The sequence below is a fragment of the Chanos chanos genome, chromosome 10 (assembly GCF_902362185.1).
Source record: "Chanos chanos chromosome 10, fChaCha1.1, whole genome shotgun sequence".
Taxonomy (NCBI): Eukaryota; Metazoa; Chordata; class Actinopteri; order Gonorynchiformes; family Chanidae; genus Chanos; species Chanos chanos.
In genome coordinates, this window is record NC_044504.1 from 12,347,196 (window position 1) to 12,369,955 (window position 22,760).

The following is a 22,760-nucleotide window of genomic DNA, read 5'->3' on the forward strand; positions in this document are numbered from 1 at the left end:
GCTTATGATAATGTGGTGCTGATGTGTATTTCATATTTGTGAAACCTGTACGAAAGTATAACTTCATAGGATGCTCCATGTAGGAGATTAGCCTACGTTAGCTCTTGCAGTGTAGTTACCACTTACACACTGTGCTCACTGCTTAGTCAGACCGTGTGTCACACGGTTACGTTCTTCAATTAAGGCTGATGGTGGCGGGGTTCACATAGCTATTTATTAATTTAGAGTTTAGTTTATTGGCTTGAGTGTGGATTAGGAACCGAATGTTAGTTTTAAAATGATTTTCTTTTCAGCGATGTTTATGGTAACAGGCTACATGTTTATTGTTGGGTTTATGAAAACCATAAACATTTAAGTGTTCATAATTATCATAATTATTGAAGAACGCTTATATTAACATTTTAATATCCTAAAATTAGAAGTGTAATAAAAAAAAAAAAAAACATGATTGTCACGTCTATTTCCACTTTTATTTGAATACAAATACAAATAATTTTGCTGCCTCAACAAATATAGATACAAATACAAATACTGGGCTCTCTGCACATCCCTAATATATGTATGTATAAATATATATATATATACACACACACACACACACACACACACACACACACACACATATATATACACACATACATACATAAACATGCACACACACACACACACACATATATACATAGTGTGTGTGTGTGTGTGTGTACATATATATATATATATATATATATGTGTGTGTGTGTGTGTGTGTGTGTGTGAAACCTGCTGACATGCGCAAAGTAAATACGTACATGACCTTGATGGACTTTATAAATAATGAACATGATTAGTATATGTGTCAGGCAAATCATTTCAGGTCGAAAAGGAGAAGGAAATCCTACATCCAAGCCTACAACCTGGCTGCTTTAGGCTAAAGTGTGTCATTCACCACCTGCCCGGCAGGCGCGCGGAGTCCCCTGATTTTATGTGCGTTTCCTCGCGCAACTAATCCTCTCATATGACGTCAGGAGAAATGGCGGAGCAGGATGAAAGCTACGCATCTCTGAGTGTCAGCCAAGGTGAGTCTTATTTAAGTGAAAAAGTTAAACGAACATTCATTTTTCATGAATTGACATTTAAACTCACCCAAATTACCGATGAAAACGGTTACCTCTTCACTGAAGGACTTTAAAGTAAACTTGTCACGGAGAACTGCAATGAGTGGGAGCAGTGCAAACCGGTCACGGGAACAGGATTAACTATCAACTAGAAACCTAGACAGAACCGAGGAATTCCTATACAAATTGTCCCGTCAGATTTCAAGTGAAGTTTATATTGTATTGAGTACTTTTGAGTTTGGCCACTTTTCCTACGAATGCTTTTATTAATTTTGCCTGAATCCTGTAGTTACGGATGCTTGTGTCACCTGTTACTTGTGCGTCGTGTACTCTAAACTCTTACTTAAAGTGATCGTCGCTATAATCCGAGGGAAATTAGGCTTGTTTGTAAAGGTTAATTCCTAACCTAAGAATGAAGTTTACGGTCACTATCTCACCTTTGCGCCCACTTTCTTAAAACGTGAGTTTGGTTGTCGGTCACTTCGACGACAGCTTTTCGCCCCATTAACATGACTACAACCTGGGGCTGGGTCAGTCTTTGGCGCCCGAAGGCTTCCTTCAACAACTATGGTATTATGTGTTTCTGGATTATACATGTGTCGTAGAATCCACAAACTGTTTTATTCGTTGTCTCGCTGTCATTACCACAAGTGGTCGACGGAGTGAAGGATCTTAAGCGTTAAAACAGTTCCTTGCCCTACCAACTGATAGGCTCTGAACTGCAAGACGTTTTAGCCTACTTGTGACCCAGGAACTCAAATCTCCATTGACGTGTTCATATCGTCTACATATTGGTAGTTGTCACCCAATTTATCAACATCAAAAGCCAAATATAAAAGGTTGAAAGACCGCCGAATTTCAGTCGAGGTAAATTGCTCCAGACAAGTTAATTCTGTGTGAGTGAAATAACATGTTCGCATGTAATTCTCACTGCCTGTAGCTTACGTAACAATTATTCATTATGCACAATAGATGATCTAAATGCTGTCAGTAAGCGAGTAGGCTAATTGAAATGGCGTTGTAAACAAAATTTGCGTGAAGGAAATTGGCAACAGCCTTGTAAACCTTAGGGGAATCATCAAGTTAGAGAGAGAAACTCTCTCTCTCTCTCTCTCTCTCTCTCTCTCTCTTTCTCTTTGTCTCTATGTGTGTGTGTGTTCCTGCGTTCCTGTGAGAGTGAGAGAGTGTTTGTTTTGCTTTTAAGTGTTAAGTTACAGGTAGGTTTTGTGCTGAATGGTCAAAGATCAAATTGCTGTGTTGTCCTGCCTTTGACTAAGTTTGTGAATGAACAGTGAGTGGTGTGTGTGAGAGAGAGATGACAGAAAATCATGCATTAAGCGTTATGTGACCGACACAGAGGGAGAAATCTCAGTGGAGTGTATGGAGACCATGGCTGATAAAGAGCGTTTTAGTTTGAAACCTCCCTTGAGCTGTTAATAAAATTACGATCGAGCATCTATACTGCGCTCTCTGTGCACTCTGTACTCACGTTTGCCACACAGACACATACGCACATAATTAATATGCCCTTTTTATCCAAAGATTAGTTTTATGGGAAAGTCAAGATGATGCATATCTTAAGGACAGACAGGTAAAAGAAGGAACAGAACAAGAACTTCTCTCCTGTATTTTCTTTAACCCTCGTGTGTGTGTGTGTGTGTGTGTTTTGTTTTGTTTTGTTTTTTTTGTTTTGTTTTTGCTTCCCTCTGCTAAGCTTAAAAACTGAACCCTGACAGCCCTGTTTCTGAGCCAACATGGCAGCTTTGATACTGAGCCAAAATGGCAGTGCAATGCATTTATTTATTTCCTGCTCTGGTTTAATTTATTAAATATTGAAACACCTGTGTGCTTGAGTAAAAATGCCGGATGACAAGTTCAGAGTGTGCAAGAGGAGTCTGTCAATTTGAAACATGCTTGGGAGAGACACACGCATACACAAAAAAGGTGTGAACACCAGGCGCAATGTACGAATAATATTTGTTCTAATAGATTCTCAATGATTCATTACATGTTTTTTAATGCGTCCAAACTCATGCTGTACCTGGCATAGTCTCTCTTGCACAGGCATACACACACTCACACACCTTTTATAATTCTGTGGCTAAATGGTGGAAAGGTCACAGTCCTGTTGGAGGCACCTGCTGGTACCTAATCTTACAGTGACCAAGCAGCCTGAGCCAAAATGGAGTCCTCGACATTAAAGGAACAGTTTACCCATTTTTTTCTTTCTCTTCTTTTGTTTCTTACTGTTGTGTTCTTACTTGTAAGGAATTCTGTAGATGGGTGTTTGGTATATCCCAGTGACTGTGATAGCTGAGTTTGTAAATCCTAACATTAGCATCCTTCACTCACTGGGAACAATGGGAGTACACGAGGCCAAGGTTGTTTTATTTGAACACATTAATATCAGTATGTCTGCCTGTGTTCACCTCTGTTGTGTGGTTGAATGAGTTCTTTTTTCTTTATCAGAGTATGGTTGTGATGAATTGTCTGCGAGTGTAACCATTAGCATAGCTCCAGTCTGTGACTCGGCATTTGCTTATGAAGCCTGTGTGCTGGCACAGTACTGCTTACACAGCACAGATGCCTGTTTACAGTGCAGTGTGAGTGTGTGTGCGTGCGTGCATGCGTGCATGCATGGAAAAGAGATCAGTTTACACTAGTGCATTGCAGCAATGTATGTGTTTCTGAAGGTTTGCTTTGTATTCTCACAGAATTGTTGCAAAAAAGTCATGCTGACTCATTCTCCTATACACTGTGTTGGGGAACCTCTGTATGTGTGTGTGTGTGTGAGTGATAGAGGGAGTCTATGTTTGTATGTGTCTCTGTATGTTTTGCCCCATAACTGGTGACTGACTAGTACTTACTGGTACTTACTTACTAGTACCCCCCCCCCCCCCCCAAAAAGCTGTCCTCTGTAGTACTGTATTAGTGTGGTATCCTCTCTGGTAGTGCATTGCTCGGTCTGTCTGTCCTGTGTTACGTGTTGTTCCCGTTCACCAATGACCAGCGTTGTCCCAGCGACTGTCTCCCAGACCAGCTCACCTTCCCCTCTTGCCCTGCTCTGTACTGAATATTTCAGGAGCAGAGAGAGAGCGCTCTGTGCATGTGTGTTTATTTGTGTGTGTGTGTGTGTGTGTACGTGCAGCATCTCTCAGGCTTAGGACGTGAAGAAGAGAAGAGAGAGAGGAAGAGGCTGTTGTTCTGTGGATTAAATGAGCTTCACTTGCCTGCCTGGAGTCTTAGAGCTTTTGGATCAAATCTTTCAGCTTTTTCTCTGCCTTCTGGTGTCTCCCTCTGCCTCCTTCACTATCAGCCCCTCTCTCTCTCTCTCTCTCTCTCTCTCTCATCCTATTGCTCTCATTTTCAGCTGTGCCTGCTCAGTAGTGATGTGCGGTCTGTAGTCGATGAGCTAACAGCTAGCATTAGCGTGAGTAAGCGCAGGAGAGGAGAGGAGAGGGGGACACTGAGGGAGGCATGCCAACCCCCTCTTGCCTGAGGAGGGGGGGCAGCAGGTCCGCCATCCCCATCCCTCTCCACAATCACAGAGGAAGAGGAATGCCAACGTTCCCACAAGAGACTGCAAAAAGCAGGTAGGATAAAGGTAGACAGTTGGAGGGAGAGGTTAGGGAGGAGGAGTGAAAAGCAGAAAAAAAGAGTTGTTATTCCAGCTGAACCAAGGCAAAGGATGAGAAGAGAGAGAGAGAGAGAAGGAGGGTGTGGAGTAGACAGTGGAAGAGAATAGAGTAGGAAGGCATGTCTGCAGGCAGTACACTAGGCTTAATCAATGTTGACTTAGAGCTGGTACACATGCTCTCAGTATGGAGTGGCACTAAGCTGTGCCACTGGCTACACTTTAAACTCTCAGCCTGAGTGAATATGTAAGTTGCATGTGCTGGTTGTCACTAGGTTCACTGGACTGTGTGTGTGTGTATGTGTGTGTGTGTGTGTGTGTGTGTGTGTGTGTGCGCACCAGTGCGTTTAGCTGGTGTTTGCAGTAAGTAGGTAAATGTGTCATGGGTGTATGTTGAAGGGGAATGTGGCATTTGTCACATGTGAGTGAGACAAGATGAATCATGCTTTTCACTCTGTGAGTATGTGGTGTGTGTGTGTGTAGCTGTTTATTCACCTCTTGTATATATGTTGATTAGCTACGACATATACAGCTAAAACTTCTAAGGTTTTTAAAACAAAAGGTCATTGAGGTGTGTGTGTGTGTGTGTGTTATACTAGAGCCTTGAAACTCCTTGCTAACACATTAAATGGCTTGATGAATTGAGTCCTGCTAGTATTAGTAACTCTGCTACTTAAAAACACAATCAGTGGTTCTGCTTTGTTTACCATGAGCTAACTGCAGTATAATCGACAGCTTGACTAAAGCTGTGAGATTTCTAGAACAAAGTTTAGCCAATGGAATGTCCAGTAGGAAAGTGTGACATCACTGCCTAGCGACAGTTTCCATGAGCAGCTTGGTTGGAACTTTACTTAGCTACTGGTCTATTTCTGCAAGATGTGTTTGTCTTCTTACTTACCAGTGAAGGTTGTTTCTGAATGGTTTTTACAGGAGCATGTGTCACGAAAGAAAAAACGATCCTCACTGTAGTAAGCACATATATACAGCACCTTTATTTGAATATCTGATAAATGTAAAAGGGATGATCAGAGTGTATTCTGCCGAGGTCAGGTTGTTTTACATTTTTCTTTCTTTCTTTCCTTCTTTCTGTCTTTCTTTTTTTTTTGTTTGTTTGTTTGTTTGTTTTTTTTACTTAACTGTGTCTACCATACATACACCAGTACACGGTGAACTACCTGCACGCGCACACACACACGCAGACACACACAGTTTGTCCTGATATTAGGGAGAGACTGTAGTCATGGTCCTGAATGAGTTGTGTGTAGCTCAGAGTCTATGTTATACAGAATCTGTGTATGTGTGTTCTGTAGTGTCCTGTAGCCTTGTTGCATTGAGGCTGAACCTTGTTAACTGTTTTGTTTGGTCTGAAGGCAGAGTCCTGCTGTGTGAGCGCATATACGTGTCTCTCTCTGTAGTGTATCCTTTACTTCACCTGACTTGATTTAAGTCAGATATTTATTTGTTTGGTCCTGAGAGCGTCTTGTGTCAATGTTTTTTGAGTGTTTGACAGACCCAAATAAAAATGTCTCCCTTCGTTCCATTTGAACTGGAATCTCTGCCCCTCCCATCATTTCTGTGGCAACATCGTAATGACAAGTATTATCTGACAGGTCGGACAGGATGACTCGGGTGACGTGCGAGTCATGTGATCAGTGCTGATGGAATGTAAATACGTATAGAGGTCAGCTGACTGTGTAGTCGCCCACGGTGACAGACCAGCTCTGACTCGGCTCTAAAGAGACGGACCGTTGAGTTAATATAACACGTGTCAATCAGGCATGACGGCTCAGAAACACAGTGCTTTTACACACATTATTGTCCTGGTTTAGTCTGATTACAGGTCCAGTAAATGTGCTTTTCTGCCAGCAGGTACTGGGTCATAGCATTGACTCTGCCTTTTATTGTCACACTGACAGGGGATCACACACTGTCATCCCCTCCATCCCCACACTGACAAAGTTGTTCAGTGTGGGGATGGAGGGGATGACAGTGTGTGAGTCTTAGAGCTTAGTGTTATAGTAAGTGTATTAGCTGTGGGCATTGTCCTTGAGTCTTCAAACCTGTGAATTGTCTTCGTTCAAAAGGAGGAGGGTCCTACCCCTGGCATGCCCCTCATATTGCTTTACAGCACTGACAATATTGGTTAGTAATTAGGGTCAGCAATGCTGTTTTGCCTGTCAAGCTTTACAGAGTATGGCTTTGTGTGCGTGGTGTTTCTGTGTTTGATGTCAAGTAGATTGTAATGGTGTGAGTTATGGTACAGGCAGGTTGGCTGAGTTAATGACCACATTGTACAGAGGTCAGCCTGTCACTTCACTCACAGCCACAGCCGCAGTACCTGTGTTTTACCTCACTGCATTAAGACTGTCAGAGAGAGGCAGAGGGTAACTGTGCAGTAGAAGGGAGGGGGGGGCATTATTAGCAGTAATTTTCAGTTCCTTTTATCCTGTGGCTTAAATCTGTCAGCTTTAGTCTGGTCAGAAACCTGGACATGCTTAGGAAACACTAGGGCTCTCTGACACACCATTCACATGTTTAAGTCATGCTTCTAATCAGAAGAATTCTCTCTCTCTCTCTCTCACTCTCTCCCTCTCTCTCACTCTCTCCCTCTCTCATGCACGTGTTAAAGTGGAGCTGTTCCATTCTCACTCTGATGCAGAAAGTATTCTGATGTTGAGCGAGAGTCAAATTTGGCTTTAATAAATCTGGTTGTCGCCTTCTCGGTTCTCTTCAGTTCCCTAACTGAAAGACCATATATATCATTCTGTCATGCTGGGCTCAGTCCAGGCCTGTGTAGCCAAGGTTATGTGACCAGTTGTGAGTGGTTTTGATGGGATTACTGAGCGCCTGGACATGCTGGTGCTCGGGAAAACATGTGGTTGTGACAGCGGCAAGCTACATGCTCTTTAGTCTCCTAAATGATGCAGTGGTGTTTAGAGCAGATCCCTTTTTGCTGTACTGAAAAGACATTATAGCAAAAGTGAACTACTCAGCACTACTGTACATACAATCATTCACACACACACACACACACATGCGCGCGCACACCCTAAATTTTTAGCAGTGCCCTTTGTGCTGCATATCTGTATCATGGTTTTTACTCTCTCTCTCTCTCCCTCTGTCCCTCTCTCTCTCTCTCTCTCTCTCTCTCTCTCTAGGCTTAGCATTAGCCTTTGCTAAGCCGATCAGGCCTCGGCATACCCCCCTTACTGTACACACGGGCTGGTGCCATGGGGAGAGCTGCGCACTAATCGTTAACTCTGAGATTAATCTCTTTCTCCATCATACTGTTTTTCTCTCTCTCTCTCTCTCTAATCATTCACACATGTATACATTTATGCTGTAAACACAAACACCTTAAATTTACACACAGTACTGGGCTTATATGACTTTTGTTCTCTCTCTCTCTTTTCTCTCTCTCGCTCGCTGTCTCTCTCTCTGTCTCACACACACATACACACACACACACACACACACACACACGGAAGGGCTTATATGACTCTTTCTCTCTTACACACACATGCACACAGACACACGGGCTGACTGAAGGGGGTGGGGTGAGAGGCCACTGTTTGGCTTTTGCTCCCTGCACACGCTCAGTTCTGTCTAAAGCTCACAGACAGCGTTTAGCTGCCCTCTTTTTGTTTTTCTCTCTCTCTCTCTCCGTCTGTCTGTTTCAGTACCATTGTGTCTGTCCTCAGCATGTGTGTGATGGCACTTCTCTTGTCTTTGGGTCACTGCATTTGACCCCATGTTATGTATTTGTGGATGTCGGCTTATTCGGTCTAGAATGTAGACATTAAGGACTTTGGCACACAGATCCAGAATCTGGATCCAAAATCTAAAACTCAAGAGCTTTGGAACCATCTGGAACCATGCGGGAAACGCCAGGTAAGCAGGGTTTCATTAAGTCTTGTCTCTGGATTTGACCTAATGCCATAGCACGCAGATCTTTTCAGTCTAGAGATGCAAGTGCAGAAAAATGTCTCCTTTGACTATGGTAATTCTAGTTGTTGTTTAAGTAAACAGTGACAGCTGCTGATCCAGTACTCTTGTCAACCAGTGAGACCACGACCGATCCACTTTGAGCTGAACTGCAGAGTTAGAATGCTGGGCATTACACAACTATGACATTGGCTGTGGTACCATCAACAGCTGTGGAGGGCTTGGAGTCTCGTGGAATTGAAAAGAATGGCTTTTTTTGTTGTGTATTGGAGGCACACTAAAGCCTGTAGGATTAAAGTTTGGGGGTGGGGTGTGGACATTAGGCCAAGTCAATCTTGAGTGGAAGTCGGATAGGCCATCTCTTCATCATCGAGGTAACTCAAGGTCAAACCAGGAGAAACTGAGAGTGTTTGTGTGTCCTGGTGAACTTAGACCTTTAGTCCCAAGGCACGGGTCATTTACAGAGGGACATGTTATTCTTCAGGAGTAAACCCTGCAGTTGAGAAGCTTATAAGACAGAGAGGTACAAACTGCCTAGTTCTTCTTTTTGAGTCGAAAATATGCTTTTTGACCCATTTGCTATGCTTGGCTCTCGCAGTATTCCACCTATTAAGACTGTGACAAATATCTGCAAAGTGTGTGCCATCAAAGCTCTTGATTTGTAGTTGGGCTGAATCTGGCTAAAATATTTGTGTTGTCTTATTAATACAAGTATTGAAATTGGTGCCTATTGTGTCATAAACATTACAACTTGCTTTGGTGTGAGATGAGGAGCAGAAATGAGTTAGCTTGACTTGGTTTTGGGAGACAGAGTAGTGATGAGCTTTGTATTTGGTGGTTGTTTCTGCCCCTGGCTCAGATGTTGTTTTGGGGAAGAAAAAAAAAGAGAGAATCTCTAATTAACATAAGCATTCTTTCAACCAGAGACATCCGCTAACTGCTACCTGCACAGACTCCTTATGCCCCCCCCCCATTCAGAATGCAGCTTCGCTCTAGAGCCTTTGTTCCCCCACATTCAGAATGCAGCTTCACTCTAGAGCCTTTGTTCCCCCACATTCAGAATGCAGCTTCACTCTAGAGCCTTTGTTCCCCCACATTCAGAATGCAGCTTCACTCTAGAGCCTTTGTTCCCCCACATTCAGAATGCAGCTTCATTCTAAAGCCTTTGTTCCCCCACATTCAGAATGCAGCTTCACTCTAGAGCCTTTGTTCCCCCACATTCAGAATGCAGCTTCACTCCAGAGCCTTTGTTCCCCCACATTCAGAATGCAGCTTCATTCTAGAGCCTTTGTTCCCCCACATTCAGAATGCAGCTTCACTCTAGAGCCTTTGTTCCCCCACATTCAGAATGCAGCTTTATTCTAGAGCCTTTGTTCCCCCACATTGAGAATGCAGCTTCATTCTAAAGCCTTTGTTCCCCCACATTCAGAATGCAGCTTCACTCTAGAGCCTTTGTTCCCCACATTCAGAATGCAGCTTCACTCTAGAGCCTTTGTTCCCCCACATTCAGAATGCAGCTTCACTCTAGAGCCTTTGTTCCCCCACATTCAGAATGCAGCTTCACTCTAGAGCCTTTGCAAGCATGGACTCTGAGACAATTTGCAACCATGTCGCCTCTGAGAGGTGACATGGAAAGAATAAGAGCCAGACCAAATTTTGTTGACCAAATGTTTTCTTTCTATTGTTTTTTTTTCTATCTTTATTTGTTTTGTTTTATTTTCCTATTTAGTCTCTTTTAGTCAGTTTGTCCTGGCTAATAGGTGGTGTCGCTCGCTCTGTATGTGTGTATATGTGTGTGTTGTGTGTGTGTTTTATATAACGTTTCAGGGTGAGGATATGTCATTGATTGTGTAAGTGTGTACACTGGCAATAACAGCTCTCTGTGCCATGGCCTCAGTGCAGCATAGTGTCTGTCTGATCACAGAGAGAGCAGGCCAGGATGGAGGATGTTCCATTAAATCCTCCTTAACCCAGATAAACTACACCAGGAATAGAGCTGTGCAGCCGCCACTGCAGCCAGCCCGCTCTCTCTCTCTCTCTCTCTCTCTCTCTCTCTCTCTCTCTCTCTCTCGCTCTCTCTCTCTCTCTCTCGCTCTCTCTCTCTCTCTCTCTCTCTCTCTCGCTCTCTCTCGCTCTCTCTCTCTCTCTCTCTCTCTCTTTCTCTCTCTCTCTCTCTCTCTCTCTCTCTCTCTCTCTCTCTCTCTCTCTCTCTCTTTCTCTCTCTCTCTCTCTCTCTCTCTCTCTGTAAGTATGTTACACTTAACATCCTCAGAACCATGACTTGTTGGACAGTATATTTACTTGTGGCAGTGTGGTTGTTTTTGTTGTTGTTTGATCGTCATATGCATTTTGATATTTCTCCCCTGGGGACTCGGTTCATTGATTAGCTGATAGCTGAACAGTTGGACAGGTGGGATGGGGCTTTTGGGGTGGAGCCATTGCCAGTGATGTGATGACAGTTTGATGTGCAGCCTGAACCGTTGTCATAAGGCAAGACTTTTGACCTTTGTTTGACGAGAGGCCAGCCTTCTTCCTATTTGTTTCACACACACACACACACACACACACACACACACACACACATACACATTGATGGCAGTGAATTTGCAGTAAGTCTTTCAGTGAACTAGGCTTAGAGAGAGAGGGTTTTGTAGTGTGAGAGTGTCTGTTGCAATAAGACCAGTTTTGAATTTTTATATGAAGTAGACTGCACAAATATACATGATCATGATTTTGATATGAATTGTACTGAGAGAAGATAATACTGGTTGCCTGTGGAGAGAAAAAAAAATGCTGACATGTTGTCGAAGAGTTTTGGCCTGCTGTTACAAGACTTAGAAGGTACAGTCTGAGGAATCTCTCGTCATTTATTTTAAATGTGTTCTGGAGAATTCTCTGGCCTGGTCTTAAGCCCTCTGCTCTCCTGTCTGTGCAGTGGCTGGCGCTGCAGTGTTACGTTGCCGAAAGCTTTGAATTGTGGTGTACCCAGATCAGTTGTACACACACACACACACACATACATACACACAAAAGCCTGAGTAGTTTCATAGCATTGTCTGTGTGTAAGTGAAGGAGGAGTTTTGGTTTGGGAAAGCTGACTTCACTCTGGTGTATGGTTTCACCAGCTTAGCACCTTCACTCCTTTCTTTTCAGGATGACAATACAGTGGTGAAGTGAAACTGTGAGGCTGTGTTTGAACCTTTACATCATTCAAACTGTGATTTCTCCCCTCACTGCTTCCCCAGCTCCTCATCTCTGGCCTTTGTCTTTCACTTTGTCATTTACTTCCCCACGCTCCTGATGCACTGATTTTAAAATATAGTCAGTATTTGCTATTTTCATATTTTGCAGTATGACAAAGTTACAATATTCAGTAGTGTATTGTATAATTAGGCTACTGATTGCTTGAGTGAATCCTTATTTTGAACTGGGTTGTCGTCTAACGATCTGTCGGCAGATGGAGGAAAAGGAGCGAGGGGAACAGGGTGGGAAAGATGCAGAGTGACATATTGATTGTGTTCAATCCTATTTTCCAGTTAAACATAAGGAGCTTCTCATGGTTAAATAGGTATGTGTTTGGAAAGAGAAAAAGAGTCAGCTGATACGTTAAATCCTACTCCGGGTGAGAGAATTCAAACTGACAGAGTGACTTAAAAAAAAAAAACACCCTTGGGCAGTTTTTGTGAGTACAAACCATGTATCCTGAAATGTGCCAAGGACTTAAGTTGTGGATGACACAGCCTGTTTCCTGAGTCAGGATTGTCTCTCACAGTTAGAGCATAATGAAGAGCACTGAGGAGGGTCTGTAAAGAACACATCCTCACACACACACACACACACACACACACACACATCCTCACACACACACACACACACACACACACACACACAAACGCGTGTTCATGCTCCTCGGGACATGGAAACCCCACATAAATCTAATATAAGTGTAATATATTATGTCTAAAATGATGCCTTTCTGTTGGGAAGGAATGGTGGAGTTTTACCTGAGATAATGTAACACACAAAATGGTGGCCATGGCAGAAAATTGGTATTTTTGGGGGAAAAAAAGTGCCTGTGCATTAAAGGGGTGAAATGGTTCCCTCTGATGCTGACGCAGGATCGCTGAAGGTTCTGGTACAGACGTTAATTGGGTCAGACTGTGTTTGGACTTCGTAAATTCTGGGTCAGGGAAGTCCCTAGAGGTCCAATTTGAAAGTGGAAACTAGAGCAGATAGGATCCATTTTGGCTCTGTGGCCTGTGTGTGATCATGGGCATCAGAATAACCTTTTACTGTACCATAAGCTATATTTTGAATGTAATTCACTTAAGTTCTCTGCTATATCCCTAGTGTGCTTAATGTAGAAATTGAACAAAATATTGATGAATTAAGCTGAATTACCACTGTTGAGCAAGTTCATTGATAAAGGTTTCCCCATACATATGAAACATCATGCAGAAGCCATTAAATACACCAGATTTGTGTATGTGTGTGTATGTGCGCGTGTGTGTGTATGTATATGTATATTATATGTACATTTGTGTCCCTTAGGCAAATGGGCTTTGGTAGTGCTGATTGGTAGTGCTAACTGCCAGTTGAGAAAAAAGTCATAATTTAATGAGAATAAGGTTATAATTTTACGAGAAAAAATCATATTACCAACAAAAGGGCGAGAGGACAGTCAATGGCAGATTGAACCTGCTTCTGGCAACTGCTGTATGTGTCTTGCACTGTTGCACAATCAGTTTCTTGCACAATCTTTACAAAGTCCTGATACTTATGATAATGTGGTGCTGTTGTGACAGAAGTATTTCATTATCTGCGAAACCTATACTAAAGTATAACGTTATGAGATGCTCCACATTCCTCTTTTTAACATAGGTGACAGGCTGCTCTTCTGATATTTCCCCTCTAAAATATCAAAAAGCCTAAAATTACAACTTTTTTCAGATTTTGTTCCCCTCAATGTGGCCCTAATACTCTGTCATACGAAATAATTTCTTTCATTTCTTTATTGAGTGGGCATAGGCTATTCAGTGTTTGGGGTCTATGTTAGCAGTGTACCTACTAAAGCAGACAGACATAGGAACTGTATAGCTAATATGCACACTTCAATATTTGTTTATTTATCGCCAGTCGTATCGTCATCGAACAATGTTATCACACATCGCAGATTTTCTTCATATCGTGCATGCCTAGGCTTTGGCTTCTCTCAGTGCTCAGACCATGTGTGTCTTGACTTCCTATACATTTAACGTACAGTGTGGCCAGTATCCTGATGGTATCGACAGTGTCTGTCGTGTCAGTTCACACTGATATTACCAGTGGAAATGTTCACAGTCGTCCCTGTGTGAACTGTCATTGATGAGTCTACGGAATGTGCATTTGTCAGGAACGCTGCTGTAGTTTTCCTGGGCTGGCCATTTCCATCCATGCCTGCTGAACCAGTCCAAGTGTGAGATGTCTTTCCCACTCTTAACGGAGAGTCCCTCTTTCTCTCTCTCTCTCCCGTCTAGACAGGCCATCTGGCCACGGGTTAATCGACCTCTCTGACCAGCCTCTCTCCTCCTCCACAGAAGGATTGCTGGCAGAAATCCCTGTACAGTTGACTCTGTGAGGGAATTCAGAGCAGGGCCAAACTGTACTGGTAATATAGAAATGATGGGGCTTTGTCCCAGTGCAGTGGCATGACTCCATTTGCTTTAGTTCTGTCTCACTAAATTAACCATTATATTGTGACAGTGAGAAGACCAGACAAGCTTAATATGCAGTTATCCACTCAATTAAAATCAGTGGCCAAGAGAGCAAGATCACAAGCAAAAGGACCAGTGAAGAATGTTGGAACAGGGCCAGACATTCAAATGGAGAAAACATGCATTTCTGGAGGTGTGCTGGGCATATTCTATGATATATACGTGCAGGTCTGTAAATTGTCTGATAGCTGTTTGCACACATGCATGCTTTTGTTGTCTAGGACATGCTGCACACACACAGTGTTAGTGTCCTGCTCTCAGACACAGCGGAAAGGGGCATGGGTAGAGAGACTGTCAATGAAATATTGATTGGCTTGTGAGGTGACAAGTGCTGAACAGGCTTCTGATTGCTTGTGTGAGAGGAATTGATATTGTTAGCTCAACGTGACAGGGAGGTGGGAGTGACATCAGCAGGTGCTGATGATGACAGAGAGACTGAAAATCCAAACCGAAAATTAACAGACAAACTATATACAGCAAGGCACTTCATCAGTGACTCACTGATGTGAGAGAGAGAGAGAGAGAGAGAGCGAGCAGTATGTGTGTGTATTTTGGATGTGTTTTTGTGTCCTGGAGTGTGTGTGTGTGTGTGTGTGTGAGAGAGAGAGAGAAAGAGAGAGATGGTTTATAAATTGATCCATATATATGAGAGCAGATGTCATGAGAAGACTCTAATTTGAGGGATCTTTATATGTCATTGGTGTGTGAGTTTTCTCCTCACTCGGTATGACTTTGTCTGAACCAGACCCCTGTGTGTTTTAGGCTGCTTTCAAAACAGTCAGGCACTCCTTTCTTCTGTATAAACTCCTTGTCTGTCCCTTAGGCTCCGACAGTCAGTCGAGAACGGAGGAGAAGAAAACATCAAGTCGACCAGACTCGTCCGCCTCCGGACACAACACCATCAACACAAGCATCAGTACTACTGAGACACACACTACAGCCAGAGCAGGTCTGTCAGCAGTGCACTCTGTGTGTGTGTGTGTGTATGTGTGTGTGAATTGTGTGAGAGGGACAGAGATTTGATATAGAAGCTTTCAGTGACTTCATCTGAACAGATATTAAATTTCTTGTATGCATGGGTGAATTAGTAGATGTTTAATCGTTACATTGGATATGTATTCACCAAGAGAGTGTGTGTGTGTGTGTGTGTCTCTGTGTGAGTGTGTGTTTCTTTCTCTCTCTCTCTCTCTCTCTCTCTCTCTCTCTCTCTCTCTCTCTCTCTCTCGCTCCCTCTCTCTGTGCGCGTCTGTGTTTGTGTGTAGAACCCCTGGCACTGAAGATCGATGAGAGACAGAGGTTGGCTCGAGAGAGACGAGAGGAGAAAGAGAAACAGAATGGTAAGTATGGCCAAACACACACACATCCCATCCCCTCTTCCTTTCTATCCCACCAATGTCAAGCATGGTGAGATGTAATGTGTCAGTGAATGATTAAAGATTAAATTCCAGAGACAAACACAGTAAAGTTTAGACAAAAGACATGAACAGGCTTTGTTGTGTGTGTGGAGTACAGTGAATGGGTGCAAGAGAAAAATAGTAACCAGAGGTTACAGCAGCTTTTTCCAAGCCATTCTGTCACAAAGAAATCTCACCTCACAGCACTGATTATTTTGCAAAACTTCAGTTGAGCTGCTCTCTCTCTCTCTCCTCTCTTTCCCTCCCTCCTCCCAATTCCCCTCTATTGTTGCATGACTAAGCGAATGTGACAGGTTGCCGTGGAGAGGCACTCTCCGTTCCATGAGCGTTGCCATGACATCCAGGTTATGTAATACAGAGTGGGTTATAAACTTAAGTGGCTCTGATAAAGGGATTTTTGACTCTATTTTTTTTTAAGTTGTGTTGTATCCCATCCTATACTGAATAAGTTGTGTGTCCATGCCTGCAAACGTTTGTATGTTGTAACTGAACTTTGCCACTGGACCAAGAGTGGTCTCATAAGCACAATGCAGGTTTCCTGTGGTCTGTGGTTTCCCTTGGGGAGTGTTCTGGTGTTACACAGAAAGAACACCATTGAATGCCATGATTATTTATTATAGGTCAAATTTTTCTCTGTTCCACTCCTCTGGGCCCATTGGTCTTCACATATTTAGATTTTACATATTCTCATATTTAGATATTATTCAACTCTGTAGCTAATTATCAAGAGCCAAACTGAGAAACACACATGCGAAGGTGAATGTTTGTGCAGTTGATTGTAAGGTATGCCGTGTGCCTGCGTTTGGGTGCTGAAGGTAATATGTTGTCATTATAAACAGCTGTAAGGGTTGGTGCACACCCTAATTATCCATTCAGCCGTGAACATGAGCTGAAGATTGGATGAACATACTGTTTATGATCATCGATGATATGGCAAAGTGAATGTAATAAACTGCTTTACGATATGGTAAATACATGCAAAACGGTCCAGATGACTCATAGTCTATATTAAACTTAAAATAACTGTCAAGAACCTTTTGTGGCATCGCTGATGTGTATGTGTATGTGTGTGTGTGTGTGTGTGTGTGTGTGTGTGTGTGTGTGTGTTTGCGTGTTTGCGCATGCCCCCTACCTGTGAGTGGTGTGCATATAACCTTTTTACTCAAATTATTACTGTCACCTCGTCCCTGAAACAAACGGTGTATTACTTAAGACCCATTTCCAGTGCTCACAGAAACAGATGGCTAGCTAATGCTAGCTGCTTGGTAATGTCACTTTATCATGTAAAAACGTCAAGTCAAGCTCTTAGTCTGTTTTATTGTTGGTAAAGTGACTTAAGTCAGGTGTGGACAGTCAAGTCACACTACCTTTCCATAATGATGCATGTGTGTTTGTTTGTTTGTTTATTTGTTTATTTATTTATGTGTGTGTGTGTGTGTGTGTGTGTGTAGCTGCACGTGAGGCTCAGTGGCTGGAGCGGGAGGAGAGAGCCCGGCAGTACTATGAGAAACACCTGGAGGAAAGGAGGAGGAAACTGGAGGAACAAAGGATGAGGGAGGAGAGGAGACGTGCGGCCGTGGAGGAGAAACGGCGGCAGAAGCTAGAGGAGGAAAAGGTGTGATGTTGAGATGTCATCATAATTCACAATCCAAAACAAAAGTCTTTAAAACAAATAACTGTTACCCTAATGGAATGACTCATTAGATGACACACACACACACAGATAGACACACCCTGCATTGTCTTACCTGTGTGTCTCTGAACCTGCTGTTTAACGTGGAATTTGGCTTTTTCCACATATTTACCTGACAAGACATTATGGTGTTTCTTAAATCCATTCTTGGCAGCCTTCATGTCTAGTAATTATTGATCTAGCACTGCTCAGTCAGACCTAATTTGTGTGATCAAGGCTTTGTTGATTTGTGAATGACTGAGTCAACTCTGTTAGTGCTGGGTAAGAACACAAAGTCAAAGTGGGAACCCAGGCCTGGATTTGGTACACAGAGTAACAGGACAGTTTGATCACTGGGTGTTTGAGCGTGCTCCGGCTATTAGTGTTGTGTTTACACTTGTTGTAATGTGTGTGTGCTTGTGTGTGTGTGTGTGTATGTACATGTACTAGGCCCGTTATGAGGCAGTTCTGCGTAGGACCATGGAGAGAAGTCAGAGAGTTCGACCGAAGACAAATCGTTGGAGTTGGGGAGGAACTCTGACCAGCAGCACCTCCCACAACAGTGGTAAATACAGACAAACCATATGGTTACAGACAGACGCACGCACACACACGCAACAATAGTAAATACAGATGTACAAACAATATGTTTATACACACACACACCACACACATCTTACACAACAGTGGTAGTACAGATATAGAAACCATATGGTTACACACACACACACACACACACACACCTCCCATAACAGTGGTAAATACAGATATGCAAACTATATGGTTATACACACACATACACACGCACACGTGCACACAGCTACACATGCACACAGCTCACATAACAGTAGTAAATACAGCTATACAAACCATATGGTGAAACACACACACACAAACACACACACACACACACAACAGTGATAAATACAGATATACAAACCATATGGTAATACACGCACACACACAACAGTGGTAAATACAGACATATAAACCTACTGCTACACACTCAGAGTTCAACACACGCAAACACACACCTCACACAACAGTGTTAAATACAGATAAACAAGCCTTGGCGGCACACACATACACACAGTGGTAAATACAGTTATATAAACTGACTGTAACAATCCCATATGGTTGTAAACACACACACATGCATACATGCAGGTAGAAAAAGGACTCCAACACTGCCATTATTGCATAAAACCCATATATTTGTGTTCATCTGTGTGTGTGTGTGTGTGCGTGCACGCTTGTGTGTGAGAGAGAGAGAGCCTGTGTGTGTGTGCACTTGTGTGTGTGAGAGAGAGAGCCTGTGTGTGTGTGCGCTTGTGTGTGTGAGAGAGAGAGCCTGTGTGTGTGTGCGCTTGTGTGTGAGAGAGAGAGAGCCTGTGTGTGTGTGTGTGTGTGTGTGTATGAGAGCCTGTGTGTGCATGTGTGTGTGCACGCTGTCGTTTGTGTCTGCATGTGTGTGTGAGTGACGTATACTGCTCCCTGTCAGCCCCTCATACATCTGCTGACTCAGGGCTCTGCTTGGACTGTCCTTTCCCTTTGTTCTCTCTCTGTCTCTCTCTCTCTCTCTCCCTCTCTCTCTCTCTCTTTTTCAGGTTTGTTTGAGTCTGCTCTGCTCTTCCCTTTGGACCTAGCAGGGCTAGAGCGTTACCATGGTGCTTTCAGCCTGGCTCGCCGCTACGGCCAGCGTTCTACATGTGAATACACTGTACAGATTAGAGCCGTGGGCATATGACACACAGTAGCTTAAACCTAGCTAAAAGAACTTGTCCTAGAAAACAAGCATCTGTGTTGATCTTGTAGCCTTTGTGTAGAGTTAGAAATAGTCTTCAGTGGTCGGGAGTTGTAGGGTCCGTTGCTTAGCATGGTTAACTTGTAGGATTTTTAACTGTTAGTTGTAAATGTATGATGTAGGGGACAGAGACTGGAGAGCAGGCCTAGCTTTTCTGTGCTAATGAAAAAATGTCCAGCAGTCGATGGTTGGCGTTATGTAACTTAGCACAGTATGCTAGAGAAAAACACCAAAGCTCTGAGGTGGACGAGGCCCAAATCCGTACTTGGGGAGAGGAAGCAGCCCTGTTCTTCTACAAACATCAGTGTATTTTGGGGACCAAAAAATTGACAAGCCTTTTTTAATTACTCAAGGCAGGTGTTGTAAAATATGGCTACTACAACAAAACCTTCTGTTTTATTTTACAGTAACCCAAATTGGATTAAGTCTATACTTTTTTCTTCCCCCACCCCCCCCCCCCCCCCCCAAGATAAGTCAGTTGTGTTATTCGTTTATGAATAGAGCTGTGAAGTGTTCGCTGACATCCCTCAGTGCGGAAGGCTAACGTCACGGTCTGACCCTTTCACTCAGTCCATACCTGTCTACAAATGACTTAACGAGTGACAGTTACGTGTCACTGAAGCATCAGAAATCAGCACTGCTGCTTCTGAGATCTGTCTCACCCAGAAATCACAGACAATCTGCTGCTACATTTAAGGGCTGAAGATAAACAGATATCATATTGAAAGAGAGACTGTCTATGGCAGTTAGAGATGGGTTTTGTATGTCTGTGCGTGGTATGGAGTGATGGTTACTTTTACTAACAGTAGTGTAAAAATACTAGCACGCTACTTCAAAGAGCTAACACTAGCATTTATACTAACTCATGGCATAGCCTAGAGTAGCAGAACCATTAGATATGCGGCCACATACAGAACTCTTTATCAGTGCCCCCTCAACACCCCTCCCCATCTTCTTCCTCCTCTTCTTCTTCTTCTTTTTTTTTTGCTCCCCTTGTTCATTCTGTTGGGATGTTTGGTCATTTGATTTTTTCTGTCTCTGCGTGTTTGTAGATGTGGACAGAAGGTCAGTCTCCACCATGAACCTGTCCAAACACACAGATCCTGTTATAACCAAACGCCTGTCATCCTCCTCAGCCACACTGTTAAACTCACCAGACAGAGGTAAACACACTCACACACACACGCATTTGTTTTTATGTATTGGCAGAGATTTCCCGTTAATTTCCATATTGTATTGTGCTTCAAAATAAATACCCTAAACATGATCAAAGAAATATTTTGACACTTAAAAAAAAAACAAAAAAACAAGAACAAGAATATCTCTTTGAAAGGAAATATTTCAACCTCTGTCTATCAGCACATCTCTGCACAATCTCCTGACCCCACTAATTAGGACTTTATAGTCTCATAGGCACATTTGGTCTGTACAACACCACAAAAACAGCATACACACACAGACACACACACGCACGCACACACAAACACACACACACACACACATCCAATTATAGCCAAACAGCTGTCCTCTTTAACCCTGCTGTTAAACTCACTAGATAGACGGAAACACACTCAGAGAAGTCTGTCCTTCTGTGGCCACACCACTGTATTGTCTTTCATGTACCTATGTGTTTTTTACCAGCTGTCATATTTCTTGTCCTGGGTTTGTGATCTTAGGACACACAGACACAGTGTAACAGACAGTGTACACAAGGGCAGTGCACACACACACACACACACACACGCCCAGAGACAAAGTAAATAGAAGGGTGTATCCTGATAGTTTTAAGTCTTTGGTATGTATCAGTTATCCGTCCTGTCCTTCACTGAATCTACTTTGATAATGAATCCATTTATATAGGTCATTAAGTAGTTGTGTAGAATAACTGAATTTGCAATACTTTGCATGTGTAATCAGTAATCACCTCATGAATGAAATTTGTGATTGTAAGGATCAAATGTGGCTTAACTTTGCTTAGTTGTTGTCAGTGCTATCAGAATGGTTAATACTCCATGTGTGTTTTGACGTAAGCGTGATTGCGTTTGTGTGTATGTGTGTGTGTGTTGGTCCAAGCCTTACAGAAACGGACATCGCTTTCTTCTTCCTCTTCACTGATAAACAAAGCTCTGTCCAAGTCCAAAAGCGGCCGAGACAGAGCCAACCGGGACAAAGCTGCAGGTGGAGCTGTGACGTACCATAGCCGCTTGGATTTCTCTCCTTTAATGCTCAGCACAGTGGAGAACTGACTGGAAACTGTCTTTTCTTTCTTATGTTTTTTTTTTTTAATAGATTAAAGTTATTATTCAGAATAGTTAGTTGTCCTTCAGGAGACCTCACAAAGTCAAGTTTCTCCAGTAACTGTCCAGAAAACCTGCTGTCAAATCATAATTGTCCAGTACTCCCACTGGTCTGTTTTGTCTGTTAAACCATTTTAAACCAGGCTTGCACTCCTGAATTTATCTAGGTATTTTAGTTAGGCAACTCCAGCTGTTGAAAGATGTCGGTCTTAAATGAATAGCCCTAAAATGAATATTTAGAATCTCTTTGTGACTGATCAGCGGATTCAGGGGTGGTTCTGCTGGATTGGAGCAGCTTTTGTGATCCACCGGTTTCCAGTCTGGTTTGTTCAGTTTTATCTGTGCCTGCAATGCAGTGTGTGTCCCAACGTTCGGTTAAACGTGGCTGTACGCGTTTGTCACATCTCTTTTCATTTGGCCTTAATTATGCATGCTGCTCCATGCCAAACAGTGGATGATAATTGTTATTCTAATGTTTATTATTGCTATGGTAACACTGTGCTGTTACAAAGCATTCCCTTCAGTGCATGTGTCGCCTGGCCCCACCCACTCAGGAGATGTGGGTGGAGTCTGGAACTGCTTATGTGTGGAATTCTCATTCTTAAGCAACTGAGCCTTGGCTGGCACCCCTAACCCCCAGCGCCCCACGCCACTTCCCTGGATGTTTATGTGTGTGTGTGTGTGCGCTTGTTTGTTTCTGTAACGGCTGATGCTTGCAGAATGCATCTAACTAAACAAATGTTATCTGTTCAGTTCAGATTTGCCAAATAGTACAAATGAAACTGTGTGTGTGTGTGTGTGTGTGTGTGTGTGTGTTCCAGGAGGTACACGTCGCATGCCACTGACACCGTGGGAGAATACTATGGTCAACCGTCTCCAGACACCAACCCATTCTTACCTGGCACGGAGCCGCAGTGCAGCGTCACTGTCTGCAGACACAGGTACACACACACACACACACGGAGAGAGAATTCTTATCCTGCTCTCCTTCTGTCTTTCATATTACCATGGCCATAAAGGAGTCATAAAATCATAAAGGGTTAAGCTGTCACCTTGGCAGATTAATCTATAAAGCTCCTCATACATTAACTTAATCTATGCATCAGCCGTGAGCCCTGAGCTGTCTGTCTGACTTGATTATATAGA

General features: G+C 43.0%; 1 protein-coding gene across 2 annotated transcripts in view; it reads left to right on the forward strand.

The window, feature by feature from the left end:
* Positions 1–973: 973 nt before the first annotated feature.
* map7b (microtubule-associated protein 7b) overlaps positions 974–22,760 on the forward strand; it is a 29,249-nt gene continuing 7,462 nt past the window's right edge. The window contains exons 1-9 of one of the 2 annotated variants that reach the window (XM_030786142.1): positions 974–1,055; positions 15,250–15,375; positions 15,689–15,763; positions 17,293–17,456; positions 17,964–18,078; positions 19,121–19,222; positions 20,370–20,480; positions 21,391–21,495; positions 22,439–22,555. In XM_030786142.1, the coding sequence (XP_030642002.1) occupies positions 995–1,055; positions 15,250–15,375; positions 15,689–15,763; positions 17,293–17,456; positions 17,964–18,078; positions 19,121–19,222; positions 20,370–20,480; positions 21,391–21,495; positions 22,439–22,555 (976 nt within the window). In that variant the 5' untranslated portion in view covers positions 974–994. Of the gene's footprint in view, positions 1,056–15,249; positions 15,376–15,688; positions 15,764–17,292; positions 17,457–17,963; positions 18,079–19,120; positions 19,223–20,369; positions 20,481–21,390; positions 21,496–22,435; positions 22,556–22,760 lie in introns of both variants that reach the window. The other variant, XM_030786143.1, reaches the window with a different exon arrangement.